Source organism: Pelobates fuscus, chromosome 3 (assembly GCF_036172605.1).
Source record: "Pelobates fuscus isolate aPelFus1 chromosome 3, aPelFus1.pri, whole genome shotgun sequence".
Lineage (NCBI taxonomy): Eukaryota > Metazoa > Chordata > Amphibia > Anura > Pelobatidae > Pelobates > Pelobates fuscus.
Window position 1 is genome coordinate 250,646,513 of NC_086319.1, and position 25,545 is coordinate 250,672,057.

General features: G+C 38.7%; 1 protein-coding gene across 1 annotated transcript; it reads right to left on the reverse strand.

Moving 5' to 3' along the window:
* Positions 1 to 311: 311 nt before the first annotated feature.
* On the reverse strand, positions 312 to 24,811 carry SMO (smoothened, frizzled class receptor). The gene is made up of 12 exons (XM_063448321.1): positions 23,433 to 24,811; positions 17,949 to 18,154; positions 11,236 to 11,445; positions 10,392 to 10,564; positions 9,996 to 10,215; positions 9,068 to 9,191; positions 8,256 to 8,348; positions 7,565 to 7,673; positions 6,154 to 6,339; positions 5,605 to 5,753; positions 3,500 to 3,634; positions 312 to 2,221 (listed from the first exon to the last, which is right to left on the reverse strand). The coding sequence occupies exons 1-12, from the start codon at positions 23,680 to 23,682 to the stop codon at positions 1,632 to 1,634; spliced, it is 2,445 nt and encodes an 814-aa protein (XP_063304391.1). The 5' UTR covers positions 23,683 to 24,811; the 3' UTR covers positions 312 to 1,631.
* Between the last annotated feature and the right edge of the window lie 734 nt (positions 24,812 to 25,545).

Genomic DNA, 25,545 nt, shown 5'->3' on the forward strand with positions numbered 1-25,545 from the left:
GAGAGAAGAACGGATATCTGGCAGGTTAGATTCTATCCCATTCTATGGTGACGGACAAAAGAGATCAGATATCCAGACGCAGAAAGAGTAATCCAGTTACCAAGTATCTCAGTGTAAATGTAATAAGCATAGCATACCTTAATGTATGCATACATGGCAATAGAGGATAGAGATAAAAAAAAAAAAAGTCCCAGAACCGCTATGCCAGATGTGGAAAAGAGTTTACTCATCTATAGTATGGATACCAGGCACATGCACTCAGAGTAATGCCCCCTTAAAAAAATGAACTACTAAAATGCTTCCTTAGCTCAGTGGTTATTGTATCACGTTGCCTTCCAGCTCTTGTGCTATACTGTATGGATGGATATTTTAGGTTTCATAAATGTACTTGGTTATTATAACCACTGGGTCCTTAGTCTTCAGTTTGGGCTTCCCAGATGTTTTTATGTGTTATGTTAATTCTGTCATGTACGTTTCGGACTAATTTTTTTCTTTAATATGAAAAACAATCAGCTGCCCACATTTCTAACACTCAAAGGGTATAGGTCTGGCACTGGACATAACTAATTGAATGCACTAATAGGCAATTGACCTTTGAGTTTAGTTGCACACTACTGGACATTTAACACTACAGGACATTTAAACTGATATTTGTGCTCAACAATGGGAGACAGTCTTAGATCTAAATGAAGAACCTTAACAAAAAAAAAGGGAGTTTATAACTCGAATCACATTTACAGAATATATTAAAGTTAAAAAAGTAACAACAAAAACAGTAAGACTTGGTATTCTAACTTCACCCAAAGCCTTTTGTTCTCGTAAACATGATAACATTGAATGAACACTGCAAACAGCAGAACTGGAATCCAGAACTAATGAAAACCATATCTTGATATAACCATTTACACACTGGAATTTACGACTTCAAAAAAATTTACAAGGTGAAACAATTCCTACATTTGTAAACGCTCTGTCCAGGTAAGAGGTGGACAGGATTCATCTCAATTAAGGCCTTTGAAAGTCCTTGTTTAAATACAAAATAAGGTAATGACATGTTCTGAATTGGAGGCTTCGCAATTTAGTGAGATACTATGCAGCAAGGCAAAGCTATCCCAAGATACAGACTGACTCCCAGCTCCAAGGCACATTTAAAGTTCTCATGGAAACAGCTTAAAAGTGGAATCCAGGAGGAGACAACACGAATTCTGCCATAGCCAATTGTCAAAAGGCACACAAGGGAAATCTCATTTATATGTATACATATATATGTCTGCGACATCATATTTAACAAAATACCTCTGCGTAATGGACAGAGAGAACCATAGGAGTGAGTACTGCACAGCAGTAATGACTAGGATTACAAACTCATGAAGCCCTAAGAAGGACATTATTTTGTTTTCCCGGCTCTGGTCATCAGTTTGTGGTTTTTATCCATATTAAAAATCAAACAAACCAAAGCAACAGCTGGAAAATACTTCAACACTAACATGTATCCACAAGGATCTCTCTAGATATTTTAAGGACATCCTGATTGCCAGTAACATGACATCTAAAAATCTGAAGACTAAGTCGCAATTCTTGACTAGCTTCCCATCAAACATATGAGCCCATCCAATATGTGTTCATGATCACTAAAAATCTGAATCTGTATCCATTAGCTCTGCATCCATAAGGTTTGCCCTGGAATTTTTCGGGGGACCAACTGTCCTTCTCGATTGAGTTCTTACATTATGGGTTGTGGGTCCCACGTGATGTGATTGAGGTGTTCTATTTGCATACTGGAACACACCATCTCGCCTAGGGGGAGGGATGAACCGAATGCTGCTCTGATCTGGAGTCTCATCAGTGGCATAAGGATGAGATATGGCATTGCTATGATGGTATCTTCTGTATCCCACATTATTATCCATGTTCTCGCCTAGATACAAATTTCCTTGGATTGGTGGCCACCTTCTGTACTCCCTGTATAATCCTGGGAGTGCCTCTTCCATGTCAGGTGCCTCTCTTGCTTTACTAATTAGGCCCGGCTTTGCAGGCAACTTAGGAAGCCGTGGTACAGCAGTAGATCCACGGGCAGACAGATTACCGATGCCCCTGGTTTCTTCAACAGGGCGTATTTCTTTCTTCCTCCTCCTCTTTTTCTTCTTCATCATTTTTTTCTCTAACCTATGAGCCACGTCTCCCTCTACCAACCACATGCTCTCTCTTTCTTCAGGAGGTACTGAAAGGCAACAACATTTAAGGTTATTCCTCTTCAGAATTATTAATAGATCGAAAAATTGAGGTTACTATGAAACATTCATTACTAATGCTATAAGAAACATTCAGCTTCAAAATAGTTCAACTTTTAAACCAAATCAAGATTTTATTGTTAGGGACAAATGAGCTCAGTTATTTATTGTTAAATGTACATAAGCTAATGTCAGCACAAAGTTTCATGGAGATAAACCTATTCTATCAAAAGGACACTAGGGAGTCTTTAGAAAAAACAAAACAAAAAATATAACTTATTAACCGATTTTTAAAGTCAAGTCAATTGGGAAAAAATATGTTAGTTTAGTTAAAACCAGACTCTTCAAGTTGGCCTATGTTAACAGGTTTCACAAATAGCAATTTTAAAGGGACACTATAGGCACCAAATAATTTTAATTTAATGAAGCAGTTTTGGTGTATAGATCATGTCTCTGCAGTCCCACTGCTCAATTCTGTCATTAAGGAGTTAAATAATTTTGTTTATACACCCCTAGTCACACCTCCCTGAACACTTCTTGTGGAGCAGTTTTAGTGTATGGATCATGCCTCTGCATTCTCATTGCTCAGTTCTCTGCCATCTAGGAGTTAAATCACTTTGTTTATACAGCTTGTCACATCTCCCTGCATGTGACTTGCACAGCCTTCCTAAACACTTCCTATAAAGAGAGATCTAATGTTTAAACTTACTTTATTGGACAGTCTGTTTAATTTAGAATTTCTTATCTCCTTCTCTTTTAATAGCCTTTTAGACTTTGTTAAATTTACAAAGCACAAGATGCGAACTTCTAAAGCAAGTTAACATCTGATTGAAAATGTAAAAAAAACCCAAAAACTATGCACCATGTTTTTATAAACAGAAGTAGCCTTTTTATGCAGCTTTCCAGGCTCCTGCATGATGAAGCTCTCCTTCCTACACCCTACGTGACGAGAGAGTGCAAGAGCCCTGCTCTTCTCATTCCTGGAGTCATGGGATCCAGACATACTATTAGCTACAGTGCTGATTCCTATTAAACTACAGGAAGCTTGAGCTTCACATTAACTTACTCTATTGCATGCGGAATCACACAATGGAGTTGGTCAGTCAGTAGGATTTTTACAGAATAGGATACATGTTCCTGATTCCCATATGTATTTCAAGCCCTCACATCTACCAACTACCAATGGCACCCACCCGTCCCAAAAGCAAACAACTGCTGCACTTTATGATACACAAACCTGTGACTGCATGAGGATTAGTGTATATTACCTGGAGTTGCCACAGGAGTGACAGACACGTCTTGAGGTAAAATAGCACCTCTCCTGGCAACCATCTTTGTGACATGCTGTGCCCATGCTGATGACATGTCAGCTGATGGCTCGTTAATGTCAAAGTTCAGTCCAGCTAAAAGCAATGGGGATAAACATTGTGATTAGCCTGATTATGTACAATAAGTAGACAGTTTGGAAAGTTATAACAAAAAAATAAATTTTTTTAACCATAGTAGAGACATACTGTTCCATATATTTATAATATTATTTGTTAGTATGTAAGCTCAGGAACCCCTTACAAAATTTCCAAAAAAACAAACAAACACAGAAATTAAAACACGACTAGGTCGACTTTCTTACATAACTCCAACAACATTACATAATTCGAACATGGCTACACTGTTATAAATGGTTTGCAGAGATTCTGTGACAAAGAAAAAGGCAACATACATTTTCAGATTAAATACATAAAGAAATAGGATTGCTGTGTATCCCTACTATCATCATAAACTAAAAAATTGTGCTGTCTATTTGTTTCCCATGTCATGCTTAGTTTGCCTGTTATCATTCTGCTTGCAATTGTTATTGGGGCTAAGCAAGAAATGAAAAAAAATGGACGCACTTTTCACATATTAACCACTTCAGCAAGCTAGAGGTTTAGGGATCTGGAGTGTCTCTAAGCAAAACAAATGGAACATTATATAGGAACATTTCTTTTATATAGGGATTTATATACAGCAGGGAAGCTAGTATGCATGAGCGGCAATCGCCTTGTTGCGCCAATAAGAATCTCCTCACAGAGATGCATTGACTCATCTGCCCTTCAATCTTTGCAGGACTGCAACCAGGAAGACTCTCTTGTGGCTGCCCGAGTGACAGCCACTAAAGGTGGCATTAGGCAGCAATGTAAACACTGCTGAGTCAGCAGAAATCTTTTTGACCCAGAACAAATAAATTAAGCTGTGCTTAGAGTGTCCTTGTAAGCAAGGATAAAATATTAAAAAAGGGATTTTTTTTGTCACTGTTTGCTTATATTTTTTTGCAATATTTTTTAACTAGTGCAACTACTTATACAAATAACTCCAAATAGAATAATTCATTAGTCCTTATTGTGAAAATGAATTTAATTTTTTTTTAAGTTATAGGACAAATACTGCAACAAATTAATAACTGAATTATTGCTAAACCCTTGCAAAATTGGGTCTGCTGAGACTATAACCTCAACAGCAGTCTCTGAATCTAAAACGCACAACACAAAAATATATATTTGTAAAAAGTAGAACCTGTTAGTTTTCAGGGTTTGTTACCAAAAGTGCTCCACTGACAACAATGTACACTATACGTTGTATGTCATTAAGGGGATAATATGAGGATATGACAACACATGAAAGAAACTATTACAACTGCTAACAACAAGAGGTTAATGACGAACTTGCAAGATACAACCCTCCATTGTCTTGGGAGCTTAAGGAATTGCGAAACCATTTCTTTAATGAACACATGCATGACTTATTATTTTCTTTCTTTACTAAAGGGACATGCCATTGCCAAACTAAAAATAAAACCATAACTAAAAATCACTGTTTAGCAGATATACCCTCAAAATAAACATGCATGCATTTAATTATGCATTTTTGTTGTTGTGGGTATCTATAAAACAGCTTGCAAATGTTGCAGGTTTCTTGTCTAAAGTCTTTACAAGCCATCTCCATCTAACCCTGCCCAGACTTTCTGTGGCTGTCCAATCACAGACTTCCCAATGCAGCTCAATGAGAAGTCTTTGTAAGGCAGGTGCTCTGAGTGATTGCTGCCTCTTGAGTTTAGCTTCACTGAGCTAATGAAAGCAGTAAGTAACATGATCAGTTGTCTAATTGACAACTAGGGGGGGTATAACAAGGTTAATTTATAAAAGGGTATAATTTCAAATAAAATGTGCATTTTTTTGTGAAATGAAAAAAAGAGGACACTCTTCACACATAAGAAAGCTGAAGTGCTTTAGAGGTCTGAAGTTCCCTTTAAGTATCTAATCTTCAACAAAATTATGTTTAAAAGAGACCATAAATTGTTGTTCATCAGACATCATATAAAGCAGGCTAGACTCACCCACAGGTCCTTCATGGGACACAGTGTGAAGGCTGAAGGAAAGCTCCCTTTCTGGGTTGTTCCGCAATTCCTTTCGCTTTGAAAAAGCTTTTGCAATCATTTTACTCTTCTTGATTCTCTTTGGTTCATCGTCGCTGCGTCCCAGAATCCTTCAGGAGGAACGTGTTAAGAGTTAGATAAATATGTTACTGCTATTGGGAATGGAAGATCATCTAAAAGTAGTGATCTGCTGCAAAATTTGAAAAATTGCTGTCTTTTCATGTATTGTAGAGGTGTTCAATCAAAATTTTACCAAGAGACCCTTTAAAATAATTCTGTAGATCTATATTATACGTCCCTTCAATTTTACATCATAGGAAGAGAAAATATAGTCTAAAGACACAACTGTGTTATACCAGATTTATAACATTTTTAAATGTAATAAAATGTACATAATTTACATTTCTTGTATTTTATAGCTCTTTGTTTATGCGTATATATTAATATATATATACACACACACACATATTTATCGTATTTATAGCCTCATTTATAAATCTCAAGTCTCACCTGCACCATGCCCTCTTCCAGATTATAATGGTGGCCTTCGTCCACACCCATGTACTCATGGCTATGCCTGTGCCAAACATAGCAAACAGATTGATCTTTTCTACCAGGAGGCTAGGTTTGTTCTTGATTTCACAATCTGGGATCGGCTTGTTAGTCTGGGCTGCGATAGTCACATTGGCTTCACAGCTGGAGGATGACAAAAGGTGTCAAGAAGCCAATAAGGTTAAGGTAGAAACACTACAAAGAAAATTGTTACTACAAACAAAAGAACTAGAAGTTACTAAGCAGCTACACAAATATAGAAAAGGCATAAAAACAAGCCTTGTAATGGTAGCTTAAAGATTTACTGCAAGCACCATGAATACTTCAGTGATTTCAGTGACTTCAGTATATGCAGCATTTTACTAAGAAATGCTGCAAACACAGAGTTTATCACCGCCTATGAAAAATGTAACTCCACCTCTGGCAGCGTATTTGGGGCATCATTAGCCACACTTCTGTGTGGTTTATGTTAATTATGTGAACATTGGACCTCTGACATCAGCATCCTTACACATCCATCCAATGGTGACACGGCACCCCTTCATCTCCTACCCTCAGCTTACCCTCCTTGACATACTTCCTCCACCAACAAGGGGGAGTGACATCAGCAAAGAAGGATCGGACTTCAGGAGGAACTTGGCTTTGGCGACTGACAAGAGGTAAGCTTTATATTCATTATATGTTTTAATTTTGGGTGCGGGGGAAGGGGTCCTACACAGTAATAGTTACTCTAATCAAAAACAGTATTTTATGAAAACACTTTTTTGTATGGAGTTTATAAAGTGTCTAATTCCTTTGCTATAAAAACAAGTATTAATAAATCACTTTAAAAGAAGCCAAGGTTAAAAGTGTGAGAGTTGCTCTCAAATTGTAGGCCAAAACAGTGAAAACATAGCAGACTTGGAAAACGTTTCCTTCTCAGCTACTATGGCCTAAAATTCACTTTCAGGGTTATTCACTAAAAGTAATTAAGAAGGAAATTAAAATGTAAGGTTAATGCAGCCAAACTGAAAGGTTAGCTGACTTGAGGGATTTTTTCCAATTCAGCTATTTTTGCATTCAAACTCAAATTCACAAGTTACGTTGGAGACTATTTCCATATCAGCTATTTCAGACACATTTTTAATTTGATACAATCTGGAATTTAATGAATAAATATAAATATGTTTTAAAAAAAGATAATCACCCATGTTACTGTACACTAACCGGCAGCATAATATTAAATTCGTAAAGGTTACAAAATAAAGTTACATACCAATTATTCCGTTTTTTATTTATTTTTTATTCTAAGAGGAACAGAGCCAGGTTCCATGCAGGTATTATCAGCAATGTGTTTAGTTTGGATCATTCCGTTTACAGCACTACTCACAGAACATATTCCCGGAAGCTTCTCTCCCACTCAGCCTGATTGAAGAAATCGTAGAAATGGCAGGTAAAGGTGATAAGCACAAAGCCAAATGCCAAGAATCCAAATATTCCTGAATAAAACAGATGCATTGTTATATATATTGACAGTATCACACCTTTTCACTTCTTGTATTAAAAAAAAGCTTAGGTTACTCAACTTTGCCAAGAGTCTGAACGAAAGTACATTCTATGTTATCTTGCACCAAATTCAGTAAGACAGCACTAATGTTTTCGACTGGTGCACTGGAAACATAATGTGCTTATTAAAAGGGACATGCAAAGCACCATAACCACTACAGAACACTGTAGAGGTTATAGTGCTCTGGAGTCTAACAATGCCATCCCATGGTTTTACTGTTATACTTTCTTGGAGCGGTTTAACAAAATCCATAGCTCTCTCTGGCATTCAGAGTCCAAGCCCTGTTCAGTTCCTCTGATAATAAGGAAACTGCACTCTGGGTTAACAATTGCAAACTTATCCAAACTGGCTAAAAGTGATGGGGGAGCAGATGAGATGTAGTAATTATGGAGCTTATATTGCTCCTTTAAAACACATTGCAAATATGAAAATACATTATTTGTTTTGCTCTCTTCTCTATACTTATTCTTGTAAGGACACAAACCAACAAAATATAAACAAATAAGTGCATTACCTAATCGCAGCATGGTTTCATTGATTTTACTTGCTGCCTTCTCGCTTAGGAGGCCTGGGTGATTGCTTTTGATTGAAAACAGTGTCATTACACCTTTAAATGAAAAAAAAAATAAAAATCATATTGAAATAAACATGGCTACTGTGAATGTTAGAGTGAAACTGATATCCTCCCAGCACTGATTGTAAGTTTAGTTTGTCTCAGTGCTGGTTTGTACGCTGCTGAAAAAATGTAATCTGTACCAGGGCTCTGCAGAGGGACTGTAAATAACACCATCGCTCCTCTCACACACTTACAGAAACCTTTTTTGATTCATGCCCACAAATGAGACATTATTTTCAGATTGTGGCCATATTTAAGAAGCTGCATACCAAGAAATACCATCAGGTTCCAGAAGGGATGTGGGAAGATCTGGGTGGTGTTTAGGGACCATATGTATTATTTTAACTGCAGGTCCTCCCTTTTTTGAGAGCAAATTTCCCTTGGAAATTTTTTATACTTAAAGCAAACTTAGTACATTATGAACTCATAAGATGGGGACGGTGTTCTAATGCTGAGGGAAAAAGCACACAAAGCTATAAAATCAGTTTAAATCAATGTTTTTTTCACTTTTAATAAGATTTGGAAGATTTGAAAGCCGGCACTGACAAGGCTCATCAAATGGGGGTAGTTAAAATAGATATAATTGTAGCTCACATTTTTTTCCCATGGTAATAGTAGATTTTTTTTTCAGGCGATATCTTTGATGTTTAATAATGCAGCGCTTTATTTATTTATTTTAAACAGGACTCTGATCACGTTAAACAGCTCACCTCGTATTAAGAAGTAACCACCGATGATCAGCACAAGCCCGATGGGAGCCAAGACAAAGCCGGCTCTATAACGATAGTTCTTATATCCAACAAAGCAGATCCCACTCACAGAGTCCCCATCCACCTGTCAAATGGAAGTTCAAGATTTCTAAACCACTCAAAAAAAATATACCATAGTTTGCCCCAAGATTTGTGCAACATCTACACCGTTCTGTGCAAACACACCCTCTTTATAGCTGCTGAAAAATGTGCAGTGCAGCACTAAAACACATAATGTCTCATTAAGAAGTATGTAAGAAAATGATTGGGCTAAGTCGATCCATCCAAAATCATATTTTTCAGTCCTGCAATAATTAACCCTTTTCCTTCACAAGTTCATGTACATGTGGGCAAACTTTAAAATGTCACACATCTTTCCCCCTTTGAACCAGTGCTAAAGGGGAAAAGTTCGGGTCAGAGAAAGGCTCCATTTAGTAACAATGCATTCCCTCTTCTACATTTTACAGCAAACTCTGCAGGACAAACTTTATGGCTGCATTGAACCAACCAGAGAGAACATATTTTTCAGATGCTGGCTGCCATTGCAAGATACAGGATATCGTAAAATCTCTAAAATGTTGAACCCCCCAATTAGTATACTACATTTACCATTAGCTATATATCAATGATGTGGCTTAAAGGCAAACCACCATCTTGTGTGTGTGCGATTCTAGGTGACTATGTGTTAATGTGTACCTGTCTAAATAATTACTGACACTTATCCTTTGAGGGTCTTGCACGAATTGTCTACTTCCTTTTAGTAGTAATCTTAGAGGTAAATATCACCCTGAATTATGCATGATCTTATTTATACTTAATATACAAAAAAAAATATACAAAAAATATATCAAATACATTGTACTTGACAATATGTAGTGAGATGTGTTACCTGAGCAACTGCGAGTATTGCGACAGTGAGTACGAAGGGGATTGACCAGGTGACAAGATGAAAATAGGAAGTCTTCCCAGAGAGGGGCTGGTGAGTGGTACCCAGAGCCCTAAAGGATGTGTGCCAGGCGTATGTGAGCATGACAAACCAAATAACGCCTGACATCATGGAATAATACACTATGACAAAAATAATTACACAGGACAGCGTCTCATTGGACCTAGAAAAGAAATAATGGTGATATGTAAGATTAAAAATAAAATCACAAAAAAAAAAGTTTCATAACTTATGAAAGTACAAAAATAAAGACATCTTTGACATGTAGCACCCCATTGTAGAAATGCAAAAAAAAAAAGTCACCACCAGTACTGACACCAACACACAATAAGGACTCACGTTGGCTCTCCCAGCCTCATTGTGCCATCCCCACGACACACAATATCCTCACGGGCACCATCCATGAACTGGGCAAGCCATCCTATACTGCCCACAAAAAAGCAAGCATTCACATAGAAGAGGATAACTGCAGGATAGCGGTTAGAGTTTTTCCAGTCTGAGACGAAGGTGGCCTAAAAAAAGGGGGAGAAGACATAAAACTTCAGCCTTTAGTAATTTATGTATTCCAGAAGATGATTGAAAACAAATAGACATCAATTTTATTTAATTTTAATTAGGAAACGTGATTTACTCCTATACTCTGTGCGTTAAAGACTTTATTCATAGAGTTTAAAAAGCATAATTCATTAGTGATAAAAGTGAAAGGAATCCTGAAAAAGAGGAACGTGTTATATTCATTAGTAAATAAAATTGCACTCTTCCTGTTTTATCAAATATTCAGTTATTTGTTAGACTGCACAACAGCAAGAACCTGTCTATCTTCTTTTATTTTCTGTGAATGGTGGGATTGCAGCAGGTTTATACATGTATGAACATTTTGTGTTTTTTCTATTGTTCTCTAGCAGGGTTAATCAATAAAACTAGGGTTATCAGATTCACCATGTTTTCAGGGACACATAATTTTGTCATATTTATGAAAACAGATGAAAAGATTTGACCTGCAGTATGTATAATGCACATTTTGCAGGATTCTGAATTGCCGAATTACTTAATCTTATGCACCTTTTTCTGAATTTTACATACTGCAAAGCAACAGAGAGACACTATAGCATTAAAAATGAAGTTTTGTATTCTTGAACCCATTAATTTTTTTTAATCTATTTTTGAACAGACGAACACTAACCAGAGTGAAAAATGTGCAGAAAATGGTGACCGAGCTGAAAATAGCAATGTAGACGTGCATCTCGCGGTGTTCCGTCTTTGTGAAGAGAGGATTCTCACATTGGATGCCACAACCTTCTACATCCTCATACCAACTCTTGGGATTGTCTGTCCGGACTAGAGGTGATTCACATTGTCCCGAGCTGTTGAACTTGATGTTCTGCACTTCATTCTGAAATAAACAAAATTTATAATCCAAAACATAACATTCCAGTACACCTTTGTTTCATGTGGTTTAGAAGAATAGCCACCAGTCTGGCCGAAAGCAGTGAAGTTCAAAATGCACTTACATGAAACGTAACAGCAAATCATTCATTTTATAACAGACACCTGAATCTTCTGTCAATTGAAGCTGAATAGCAGCAGTTATGGGACTTCTCAAAGCAAACTAGGAGATACTGAAATGTATATATATGTATTTTGAAAATTATGGGATTAAATGTTAAAATGTCTAAAGCAAAGAGATTTATTAATATCTCATGTAAATATGTATTTTATGACATTTAAATGGTTACTCCAACCTCTTGACCATTTCTGCTTTTAGTGATGACAGGCAGGGCATGAAAAGTTTTGCCTGGTGCTGAAATAAAGGAAAGTTTAAAACAAAATGAATGTTTTTTTCACTCGAAAAAATAAAAATAAAAATGGGTAGTTAGGGGGCAATAGGGCATTATAAATTTTTTTTTTTATAACGTGAAAAAGTTAAAAGGTATTAGAGTAAGCTGTAATATACTTTTTTAGCATTTGTTAGCAGCTGAATAGCTTTACTATTAACAGTAATTAACAGTTATCTCTTGCAAAAAATATACTATCAAGCAAGCATCATGACTAATTTGTGCGTGCTGGGTGTAACATTTTAGCACTTGGGTGGCCTAGTTAAGAAGAATTTGAAGCAAGCAATACACATGCCATATTTAAACAGATATAAGCCAAGAAAAATTATATTTGTATAGAGTCAAGGAAAATTGCATTTGTACTGAGCTGTATAACATTCAAAAATATTAGCACAGATAGTCTGATTTAGAATATTATGGCTCCTTGCTTCACAGGAATTTTTCCAGTTTAACATTCTATCCTACATACACAGAAATCACATGATCTCACTCCTGGCATAACTATTCCTGGCAGGAAGACACATGGGCAAGAAAGGCTGGCAGACAAAAGACAGGTAATGAGATCACTGTTTAAAGCATCAAAAATTAAATGCAGTTTTTATGCCCCTGTCAATTTAACCCCCTGGTGTGGCGACAAGGGGGTATGGCATAAAATTCTTTTATTTCAGGACTTATTTCAGGACAGTCGTAGCAAGCTGTCACTTTACAGAAGCCAAAGCAAGCATTGCCTGGTGATACACACACAGCAAGTAGAATAACAGGGCACGGAAAATAACGCAAAGTGAAGCAAAGAAGATCATGAAATACAACATATTCCACAGTGCTGTACAATAGGTAAACAAACCAAACACTAAATTCTAACACAACATGTTTGACTTACTGAAACAGTAGGTGAAGAGGGCCCTACCCATATGAGATTACAATCTAAAATGAAAAAAACAAACTGCAGAAGGGTATGGGTGGAGACTGAAAAGAAAAAAAAACAAATGAGTGATAAGAAAGCAAGGGATGTAGTGAGGAAGAGATACATTCTTAGAAGACGTAGATGTCCATCAATGTATCCAGCTTGGTAAATTCTATAACTGCTTATCCTGCTGTTGGGAGATTTTCCATGAACCTGCTACCCCTCCTGTAAAGTTAAGTTCCTTCCAATTTCCACTGAGTTTGCCGTCCTCCCACCTTGCACTTCTCTCTCTCTCACAGAAACATGATTCCTTTCTGAACTTTTCTAAATCCATTAAAGAAATGAAACAGAATTAAGTGTGGACCAAGTATAATTGCAGGCATCTCTGATGCTTTTTCCTTTCCCAAGGCTCCCAACTATTCAAATGGCAAAACGTTTGAGGAGTGTGGGATTACAGAATATTTAGGCGACTACTAGCTCTCTATATAAGTAAAAACGGGCTTAAACAGGACTTAAGTAAACAAACTAATTTCAAAACACACACTATACCAGTAGTGGAACTAAGGGCTCACTGGTACAAGACTTCTATGCCCCCCTACCACTCCAAACAATTGACCTCCAATTCCCCACTGCCAAATAAACAACTCTAGAGTCCTACATCCTTAAAGGACCACTATAGGCACCCAGACCACTTCAGCTCAATGAAGTGGTCTGGGTGCCAGGTCCATCTAGGGTTACCCTGCCTGCTGTAAACATAGCAGTTTCAGAGAAACTGCTATGTTTAGATTAGGGTTAATCCAGCCTCTATTGGCTGTCTCATTGACAGTCGCTAGAGCCGCTTCCGCACTTCTCACTGTGATTTTCACAGTGAGAAGACGCCAGCGTCCATAGGAAAGCATTGAGAGGGAGCGCCCGGCACTGGAGAAAGGTAAGCCTTTAACCCCTTCCTCCCCCTAGAGCCCAGCGGGAGGGGGGCCATGAGGGTGGGAACCTGTTAAAACTATAGTGCCAGGAAAACGAGTTTGTTTTCCTGGCACTATAGTGGTCCTTTAATGCCAATTCACCTTTTCCTTCCACAATTTAGACTGCCTAATTTCCCTTACAATAAACCCCCTCCTTGCCCAAAGTACATTTTGCCACATTTGCCTGTCTATGAACCTTCTCCATCCTTCCTGTGCTGCAGACCCAACGCTACACCCAGAGCAGATGGAAACAGTTGCTTCCTCCATCATCATTGCTTCTGCTGCTCACTGGATCTTGCCAGATAGTAAGAAAATCAGGGTGTGCGCTCACCTCTGCTGGGGCCCTCACTGCTTCTGCTTCTCTTGTGTATCTGCTCAGTCTGGTTGCTAAGCTAAGCTGCCAGTGCTTAGCTGTTTCCAGTGCATTCGGTATGGGCATATTCTTGTACTTCCGCAGCAGCCAGGTTCTATCTCTGATCTTCCCACCTCTGTTAAGTTGATCCAGCTAACTAACTTCCTTCCGTGCTGTCTTTATCTTGGCTTCCACTCGTAGTCTCCATGGTGGGCATTGTTTCTCTTTGAGCCTGATCTTGTAGTCAAGTAGCTGGAGGACCACTAATGCTGTGGCATACATGAGCCTGTTGGTCTCTGTGATGGTGCAGGTTGGGATTGTGGACAATGCTTCATTAACTGCAGCTAGCATGCTGTCTTGTGGTAGCGGCCCAGTGATCTTCAGTAGTCTTGTGTGTATATATATATATATAAAATGTTTGGGGTTTCTGCATATGATTCTGCCATCACTAAATTCACTACATCACTTCTACAAGAAGGACTGCCAGAATTATTCACTAATCCTGCATTTTTGGGAACGAACAAGAGAAATCAAAATTTGGGAAATACTATACAGCTCAGCTAGTTTCCAACGCATCTATTTTGAACTAATTGTTGAAATTCCCTTATCGGTTCTTGACAATCTGCAATCTCATCTGTACCGTTTTTACTTGTGGCTGGTTCTAATATTCTCCTTTCAGAGACTTGGAGCAAAAGTCTGTCTATTTAATATTCACTTCAAGTCTGGATACATTTTACACTAGAGATGTGTTCATTTATTTGCTTGTTTACGCAAGTAGATATTTTGGTGTTCTATGGTTGAATAAAAGCCTGATTTCTTAAACTTGTTCACAGTGCGTCCTTTCTCAGGGACATTTCATAAAACCAGTGTCCCACTTCTCTCAAAGAGAGTGTCACTAGAAGGCCCCACATTTATTAATATAAGGTGTCTACGAGGGAGACAAGACTAAGACAGTTTTAAATAGACTGTAAGGCACTTGAACTTAGATTGATATGTAGAAATAAATGTAAAATAGCTGTTCCAAAATTATAATTTAAAGGCTCACTCTGCACACCATAATCACTACAGGAAACACCACTAGAGCAAAAACCAAGGCCTTTCCTAGTAACCATAGGCCTGACCCCTTATCAGCCACATTGGTAATTCCAAATGTATCCTTCTTAATTACCAATAATTTCTGTCCAATCAACACAGGTTAGATAAATGATCCAAATCTATCACTGCACCTGGGTTGAACAGCGTTGATACTGGCAATATGAAGTATTAATTTTGCATTAACATTGCTGATAGAGAGGGTATGGCTGCATCTACCAGAGAGAGCCTTTTTTTTTTTAAAATAGAAAACTGATTCTTAAAAGAGGTAGACTACCCCCCAACCCAAACATGAGATAGCACCAATAGCCTCTCTGCACTATAAGCACTACACTGAGATGTAGGTTATGGTGCTTCGAGTGCACTTTTAAACAATTATTAATATGCCATTTTGTTCAATAGCAATCTGTCACAAAGTCTGGAATTAATGTAAACATTTCCAGATAGGAAATTGTCACTTGTTAAAAGGACACGCTATATACCTTATCTTAAAGGGACTCTCCAGTGCCAGGAAAACAAACCCGTTTTCCTGGCACTGCAGGATACCGCAGTGCGCATTAGCCCCCCCCCCCCCCCCATAGGAAAGCATTAATTAATGCTTTCCTATGGGGATTCCGGCAACGCTGGAGGTCCTCATGCATAGCTTGAGAACGTCCAGCGTCATTTAAAACACTTTTCGTGTTCTCAGAAGCCGGAAGTCCCTCTAGTGGCTGTCTGATAACAGCCACTAGAGGAGGAATTAACCCTGCAAGGTAATTATCGCAGTTTACAAAAACTGCAATAATTACACTTGCAGGGTTAAAAGTGATGGGAGATGGCACCCAGACCACTCCAATGGGCAGAAGTGGTCTGGATGCCTGGAGTGTCCCTTTAATATACTGGTTTTGGTGAACAGAACCTGTCCCTTTTCTCTGACAATGTAAAACATCAGATATATGGCAATGTTTACATTTGTCAGAGGTGACAGCCAAGTTTAATAGCTTTTTTTTGTATTTTTATAATTTTGAAAAGGGCAGTGGCAGTATTCTAAAGAAAAACAATAATTAAAATGAAACCCTTCAAGGACCACATGATAGTCTATACTATCATGCAGGGCAGGGCTTTTACACAAGTGAGAGCTGCATACAGCCCTTTAATTCACCATGACTGCACTCAGCCCTTTAAATCACAGCTGCTGTACAACTACATTATTTGTTCATAATTCTAGAGGAATCTTGGCTTGAGGGAGACAGACTAAAACCTCCATGTTCTGAAAAAAATCCTTGAAGGGTCTCCCTGTCAACAGTCATCAGCGTTGGGATCAACTGTGTGAATGCAGGAGCTACAGCATGAGAGGGGGATCTCCCAGTTATGCTGCAATCACACAGTACAGATGGCTCACAGAGCGCTCTGCACTGTATAAGCTGGGAAATGTCTCTACTGATATCAGTAGTGATGCCAGAGAGGGTATGCCTATGGTAGGGTTAGAGTTAGTCATAGGGTTCCTGTTAAGGGAAGGGTTAGCATTAGTTGTTTTATGGTTAGGCATAGCCTTGGTGTTAGAGGTAGGATTAAATTAAGAAATAGCACCAAATTACCAAATCACATCCCTATTAAAGGGACACTATAGTCAGCAAAACAACTTCAGCTTAATGAAGCAGCTTTGGTGCAGAGATCATGCTTCTGAAGCTTCACTGCTCAATTAACTGACGTTTAGGAGTTAAATGACTTTTGATTCTGTTTATGCAGCCACACCTCACTGGCTGTGATCACAGATTCTGCATGAAAAGAAAATGGCTTAATTTTCAATCAAAAGTAATTTACTTTAAAAGTTTTTATCTCCTATTCTGTAAATTGAACTTTAATTACACACAGGAGGCTACTGCGGGTAGAGCAATCTATTAACAGAGCAGGAGATAAAAAAAAAAATTAAAACAGAATTGCAATAAAGGAAATGTAAACATTAGATGACTGTTTACAGGAAGTGTTTAGGAAGGCTATGCAAGTCACATGCAGAGAGGTGTGACTAAGGCTGTATAAACAAAGTGATTAAACTCCTAAATGCCAGCTAATTGAACAGTGAGACTGCAGGGGCATGATCTATACACCAATACTGCTTCATTAAGCTAAAGTTGTTTTGGTAGTTATAGTGTCACTTTAAGTAAGATAAGAGTCATATCCAAGTAAGGGCAGTACTGTTATTTGACCATACAAGTTCCTCAAACTCCAGACAAAGTTATACAGGTGGGGTATCATCATTCCTGAGAACTCTAGCAGAATGCAAATATAGAAATATATATACACAATTACTACTTTACAGGATCCTAATATTTTTTAGGATGAAAACCAGTAAAAAACTGTTTCACAGAGTCCAAGGTTGTGAAGGGTTTGAAAAAGATAAGAGTGGCCATGAGTATTAAAAGCAGCACAGAGGTTAGGAGAATTAAGACAGAAATTACCTTTAGATCCGGCATAGATTAAGTCTTTAGTCACTTTGACGAGGGCCATTTCAGTATAGTGGAGGGAATGGAAGCCAGATTGAAGAGGGACAAGCAAGGACAACTCTAAAAATTGTAATCCGAGCAAGTCAAATTTTGCAAAGGTTTAGCTTTAAAATTATAATTCACTCCTTGCAGTATTTGTTCTATTACTTCCCAAAATTTACTGAAATCCTAGATATATTGAGAATTTTCACAATCGGGATTAATTAGTGAATCTATATTGAGTTTTTGGTTTTGGTGGCATACAATAACGCAGTGTGTGTTCTCTTACCGGGCAGCCTTCAGGAAACCGGTCCGTAGAACACTTCAGGAAGTCAGGCCAACCTCTTTCACGTGCCACGATAGCACAAGGCCCCCGTGTGGCCTGACAGAGTCCTTGGCTGGGCAGTTCTACTTTACCTCCTTCACACTTTGGCATGTAGACAGCACACAACAAGGGCTGGATAGCCTCCCAGCAGCGGGGTACATTTCGTATTCCTGCACAGAGACACACAAAGGGTTAACCTTAAATTATATAGCAGCTACTTTGTAGAAAATTTTATGATATTTGTACGGTTATGAAAAGAACATGTTAAGAATGTGGTCACAGATCAATCTTGCTGCACATGTCAATAAAATCCAAGAAACCTTGGTCATATATTGATTTTTCCTATTATTTTGTACTTCCCATTCATGTCTCAAAAAAGAGGGACATTGCGAGAAAGATACTGCTCACTTGTACTTGTCAGATAACAGAACTCTCTGACCCAACATGGCTGCTAAGTTACCATATATACTCGAGTATAAGCCGAGTTTTTCAGCACATTTTTTGTGCTGAAAAACCCCAACTCGGCTTATACTCGAGTCAATAGTCTGTATTATGGCAATTTTCATTGCCATAATACAGACTGGGGGCTGCAGAGATGTTACTTACCTTTCCTGCAGCTCCTGTCAGCTCTCTCCTCCTCCGCGCCGTCCGGTCAGCTCCCTCTGTCAGCTCACACTGTAAGTCTCGCGAGAGCCGCGGCTTATACTCGAGTCAATAGTCCACTTTGCGAACAATCCAGTTATTTTTAGATATATCTTATTAATTGCACCTCATGATGACAAAGGTACTTTCAGAAGCAAACCTTTTTTATCCCTAAAGTGATCTATTACTTGAATTTTCTTTAAAAAGAAAGAATATTTTCCAGTTGGTGATAAAAATGTTTTACAGTGTTTATAGTCCTCATTGAACTTTACAAGCCAAACACGATTAACTTCTAACTAGACCTAATTAATAGGACTCAAGCCCCCTCCCACTGCGTTCATCTGGATAATTTGTTTCATAATGAGACTATTGTCATAGAGCAGGGGTCCTCAAACTTTTTAAAAAGGGGGTCAGTTCACGGTCGGACTATAAAAAAAATATTAACGAATTCCTATGCACACTGCACACACACGCATAAGGACATAAATACACACACATATACTGACATACATACATACATAAACAGACAGACATACACACACACACAGACAACAGATACATACACACACACACAGACATACATACAGACACATACTGACACATACTGACATACTACATACACACACACGTAGCAGCATTGCTAAAATCCCAAAAGTCCGCTATATATTAACCCCTTCAGGACTGCGTCAATTGTACACGTTCAGATCAAAACAAAATGTAACAAAAACGGGAATTTGCGCTATATGTCTGTTCAACCGTAATTCACCTCTTTCATATTAAGTGCACCCACACTTATTATATATCATTTTATTCAGGAGAAACAGGGCTATAATATCTCATGAACTATTCATATATGACACATAATTTAATATGAATAAAATAAAAAAAAATACTGTGAGAAATTAAGATTTTTTTTTTTTTTTTTTAAATGTGTAGTTCCGCCTGACATTTTAGCTGTAAATGTCATAATACTGTTAGCTTTTACTGCAATAAAATGCACATATTTGTATTCAGCAACGTCTCACGAGTACAACAGTACTTTTGGTAACAGTGTTTTGGAAAGTTACAGGGTCAAATATAGCACATTCCATTTCTTTCAGATTGAAATTTGCCAGATTAGTAATGTTACCTTTGACACCGTGTGGTAGCCCAGGAATGAGAGTTACCCCCATGATGGCATACCATTTGCAAAAGTAGACAAACCAAGGTATTGCAAGTGGGGTATGTCCAGTCTTTTTTAGTAGCCACTTAGTCACAAACACTGAGCAATGTAACTTCAGAGGCATGATCTTCATTAAGCTAAAATTGTTTTGGTGACTATAGTGTCCCTTTAATGTTGGCGTTCATTCAAAGGGCACTAACAGTTGTGCTCGAAAGTTTGCATACCCTTGGAGAATTGGTAATAAATGTACCATTTTTAAAGAAAACAAATATTTTTTTTATTTTTTTTCTTAAATCTGATTCATATTCAACTGTAGGTCATAACAGAATGGCACAATCATAAAACAAAATATGGCAACAAAGAAAAAAAATGAAATGACCCCTGTGCAAAAGTCTGCATACCCGTAGTTCTTAATACTGTGTATGGTCCCCTTTAGCATCAATGACAGCATGCAGTCTTTTGTAATAGTTGTCAATGGGGCCCCTAATTCTTGCAGGTGGTATAGCTGTCCATTCGTCTTGGCAAAATGCCTCCAGGTCAAGCAAAATCTTTGGTCGTCTTGCATGAACCGCACGTTTGAAATCTCCTCAGAGATATTAAGGTCAGGAGTCTGTGATGGCCACTCCAAAACCTTCACCTTTTTCTATTGTAACCACTGGAGGATCAACCTGTCCTTGTGCTTAGGGTCATTGTCAGGCTGGAAAGTCCAAGAATGTCCCATGCGAAGCCTTCGTGCAGAAGAATGCAAATTGTCTGTATTGCCTGTATTTTCTGATAACATGCTGCCATCAATTTTCACAAGATTCCCCGTGCCTTTAGAGCTCCCCCCCCCCTCCCCCCCCCCAAAAACATCAGTGAGCCACCATCATTCTTCACAGTGGGGATGGTATTCTTTTCACAATAGACCTTGTTGGTTGTGGTCTCGTCCCTCCAAATTACAATGTGCCAGAAGCTGTGAGGTGTTTCAAGGTGTTGTCTGGCAGATTGTAACTGGGCTTTTTTGTGGGATTGGCGCAGTAAAGGCTTCTTTCTGGCAACTTGACCATGCAGCTAATTTTTGTTCAAGTATTGTCGTATTGTGCTCCTTGAAACAACTACATTGTCTTTTTCCAGAGCAGCCTGTATTTCTCCTGAGGTTACCTGTGTTTTTTTGTTTGTATCCCGAACAATTCTTCTGGCAGTTGTGGCTGAAATCTTTCCTGGTCTAACTGACCTTAGCTTGGTATTAAGAGATCCCTGAATTTCTCAGTTCTTATTAAGTACTGAATGGCATTTTCAAAGTTTTGGATATCTTTTTATATCCTTATCCATCTTTATAAACTCCTATTACCTTGTTACGCAGGTCTATTGACAGTTCCTTTCTGCTCCCCATGGCTCAGTATTTAGCCTGCTCAGTGCATTCACGTGAGAGCTAACAAACACATTGACTATTTCTACACAGACACTAATTGCAATTCAAAAAGCCACATGTGTGGGAAATGAACATTTAATGGCCATTTTAACCTGTGTGTGCCACTTTGTGTCTCTGTAACAAGGCCAAACATTCAAGGGTATGTAAACTTTTGATTAGGGCCATTTGGGTAATTTCTGTTATCACTTTGATTTAAAAAAGGAACCAAACAACTATATGATAAATGGCTTCATATGTTCACTATCCTTCAATAAAATAACTTTTTTGCACGATCAGTCATATTTTCAAAATCAATGCCAAAATTTCACAATTTCTGCCAGGGTATGCAACATTTTGAGCACAACTGTAGGTAAAAAAAAAACTCCTCTGTACGAGGAAAATGACATACAGGGAAGCCCGCTTAATCTAATCCCCATATAAGCAGCGGCAGCTGGAGAATTGTGGTTCAGCGGACCATCACAAAACCCAACATGGTGCAGAGTCATCTCAGCCTTTCCCCCTACCCTTACCTTTACCCGGTTGTTATTCCCCCCTCCCTCAATTACCTCCGGCAAATACCCACGCAGACAATGTTGTAGTTATAAATCTGTCTGGTGGGCGACCTCACTGTTAGCGCCGCACAACAGCCACTATAATACCCCCCTTTTTATACTAAGTCGGAGGCCTGCGTGACACAGTAAGAGTTATACTACGACCCTCAATGAGAGCGGCGACTGTGCTCAGGGGTTGTCTGTACAAGCCTACTGTTTCTGGTTGTGAATCTGGTGTCACACCTGTGTATCGTTGTTGCTCCACAGCGTTATTCAGGATAAAATCTTGTCCTGTATGCCACAGCAGCATCGGTACCACTGTGTGCTGGATCTCTGCTGCAGCCTCGTTGTACTCGCTGTGTCTGCGGCCTCCAATGACATGGACGCAAAAAAAAATTATGTACCCTTCAAGCCTCAAAAAGTAGTGTCATAATAGCTACTCTGTCTGTGCTCACTCTAACCCATAACTTGTTCGAACAACAAAGTAACCATACCATGTGTCTTACACAAAATGTATAAAAATAACAAATATTTTTGTACTGGACAATGTGGTCTGATTATGTGTAACCATTTACCCTCACCCCATTTTATGTCTGTACCCCTTTGTTTACATTTCCATGATAAAAAACAATAAATATGATACATTGAAAAAAAAAGAAAGAAGCTCCTCTATTTCCTTGCATGAGAAATTAATAAGAAAAAGTATATATGATGTCAAACATATGCACATGCTCGCTAATTCTTCCATGCAAGTCAATGAGAGGCCAGGGATTGAATATAATATCATAGCCAGTTCCTGGTTGATATCTAGGAACCAAAAGCGGTAGTAGATCTCTTGGAAAAATGTGAAAAGAAAATCTTGTTTTTTTTACCTTAACCCAGCGCTGATGTCCCTTGGCACTGGGTCGACGCTCCGCCTACTCTTACTTCCCGCAATGAGCTGGCGCTAATGTGCATGCGCGGCAAATGCCTCCCCATAGGAAAGGATTAATCTGACGCTGGATGTCCTCATGCAGAGCGTGAGGACTTCCAGTGTCAGATACTGGACCAAAGGTCCGTTTTGATCCAGGAAGCGCTCCCAGTGGCTGTTAGACAGCCACTGGAGGCAGACTTAGTTCTACAATGTAAACATTGCAGTTTCTCTAGAACTGCAATGTTTTACATTGCAGCACTAAGTGCAAAAGGGACACTGCACCCAGACCACTTCAATGAGCTGAAGTGGTCTGGGTGCCTATAGTCTTTACTGGATGTGAATATTATGCCACTAGTTATGGTGACTACTGTGCAAATAGGCCAACTGGTAAGGTCCCAAATTCTGAATTACTGTATAAAGTGAAAGAATGACCAGAGAGAGAGAATAATCTCAGATACGTTCAGTCAATAAATATTTCTAAGCTTATAAAAAAAATAAAAAAAATACCAAAAACGTAGTACATAGAAGGGCAGAAATAAATGAGCTGATCAGGATCTCACTGAACCAACACTCTCTTGCTTGAAGAAGGCTCTGTAGCAGAGTTGAAACGTCGCTCCAATAAAGTCTTCTCACTTTACCTAATCAGTGTGCTGGATTTTGATTATTATACGAACACACACAAAACATATTTTCGGGGAATTTGGACAATAAAAGTAGATATCACTGCAGCTTACAAAGTAATGATATTTTTTTTTCTGTGTAATAAAGAAAACTGTTATATCATACTCACCAGTCCAAAGAGTCAACTTTTCGCGAACTACTTCCTGGGAGTTGGAGTCCTCAGCCAGCACTATTGATGTATATGCATAGGGTAAAACAGATCCCAGGCAGATGTTGTATTTTAAGGCTTCACAAGTTGTGCTCTTCTTACATCGATCCAGATAGATGGTCTCATTGAACTGAGTCCTTCCTGTCCCAAGGACACAGAAAAAGAAACACAACTTCACAAGCCAGCTGCTCCAAGGCTCCAGGGAAGACATCTTAACAAGGAGGGATGGAGAAGGCCTCAGCCAAATTGTCTCCCCTCAAGTACACAGTGCTAAGAGGTCATCAAACTCACTCCTTGTAACACTCAGGCTACTCCTAGCCCTCTGTGCTTCTTCTCATTGCCCTCCTCCATTTTACTTGATGATTCCTCTAGTTCCAGGCACTTTTAGTTTCCTCTATTTCTCGATGCCCAAAATCCTTCTCCCAACAAAGACCCCCTCCTCCAAGTACCCACCCACACAAATCACAGTCCGGTCTAACATATGCACGCAACTTGTTTGGGTTTTAAGTTAAACCAGCTCACTGCTGTCCCTAACAAAAACTTTCATGGAAGGGATTTGAAGAGAGGGAGAGAGGAGTGTAAGAATGTAATCTGATCCAGGCTCTGCTGGCTCCTCCACCCCCACCTCTCACTGTCTCCCAGTTTTTGCATCTCACTTTAATTCACACTTGGAAAACTAACTTCTTTTTTTTGTCCCCTCTCTGCTTGGGCACAAAGAGGTCTCCTTATGTTCTCTGTATTATCTCCTGCAGTAATAAAACACAAACTAAAATGCTGCATAAATCGTCCTGCTACAACTCCCAATGGCGACCACCATGTTCCTCCCCTCTGCCAGTAACAATGTTTCCTTCTTTACCCCGGGACACAAACATACATGTGCTGCGTGCAGAAAAGAAACGTCTAGTCAGAATGTCGAATTCTCCTCACTCTATCCGTCAGCATAACGATTAGAATACAGATGGAAGTTAAGTACTTTTTTCTGTGTGGACTTTGTAGCCCAGATGCGTATTTACTTATTTCCAAAGTCTGGGAATCACGTCCTCAATCTGTTTGGGTCAGCAGAGTTTTCGAGGTTGTATTTCAGTATCCAGTAACCCAGAGCTGGATCTATGATCGCTCCCAATCTTTTCTTCTCAAATACTATAACGTGGAGGTTGTGCGGGCTGCAAAAAGTTAGACAGGGGGATGCAGATATTTGGCTTTAAAATATAAAATCCGCCTTGTAAACTATTGTCCTCTTTGTGAACAGAAGCAATGCAGTCCTAATGGATGATTTGTAGTGAACAATCAAAAGCAATATTTAGGATTCTGCAAGGAGAACAGAGCAGGAATGTGGCTTCTGAAAGAGGCAGGCAAAAAAAAGAACAAAGTTTCCCAGTTTCCCCTCCCCCCCCCAAAAAAAGCCAAGACAAGGAGAAACATGCTGATTGGCAGAACAATATGCTGATCTCACACTACATCATATCTCCCTGCCATCCTCAACCATGGGATCCTCAACTTCCCTTCCTGACCAATGAGGGAATCACCCACAGCAATGGCAGGCACCCTTTATTTAGCCAGTGGCTGTCCTGTTAGCTTGTGATGTTATTACATGGACTCAGAAGATAATTATTGAAAATTGAAAAACAAATCCAATTAAAAGAAAGTTGTAGTGTTTACAGATAATCTAGTTTATTCCCTACACAGTAAACAGACAATTGACTGGCAAACGTTTATAGCTAATAAATAGCAAAAATCCTTCCAAGATTGTTTATTAACCCCTTCATTGTAAGGGCTACTTTATACCATGATCTCTAGATCATTTTTTTCCCATTTGTCTTCAATCATTGGTTAATTTCCTTCCCTCTGTCATCTACATTTCTTCCTACTCAACTGTGATATCGATGGCAAATACTTACCGAATATGTCTCAAAAGTTGGTTTATAAACAACATGATTTTCATCTCAAGGCATTATCTATGCATTAATTAGGCCACCTGTTAAAGGAATATCAACCAGGGTATCCAGGGACTGGTTGTCAGAGGAGGTTAGTGTGCATTGCGTTGGTTCCCTTGGCATGTTGGACAGAGAAATAA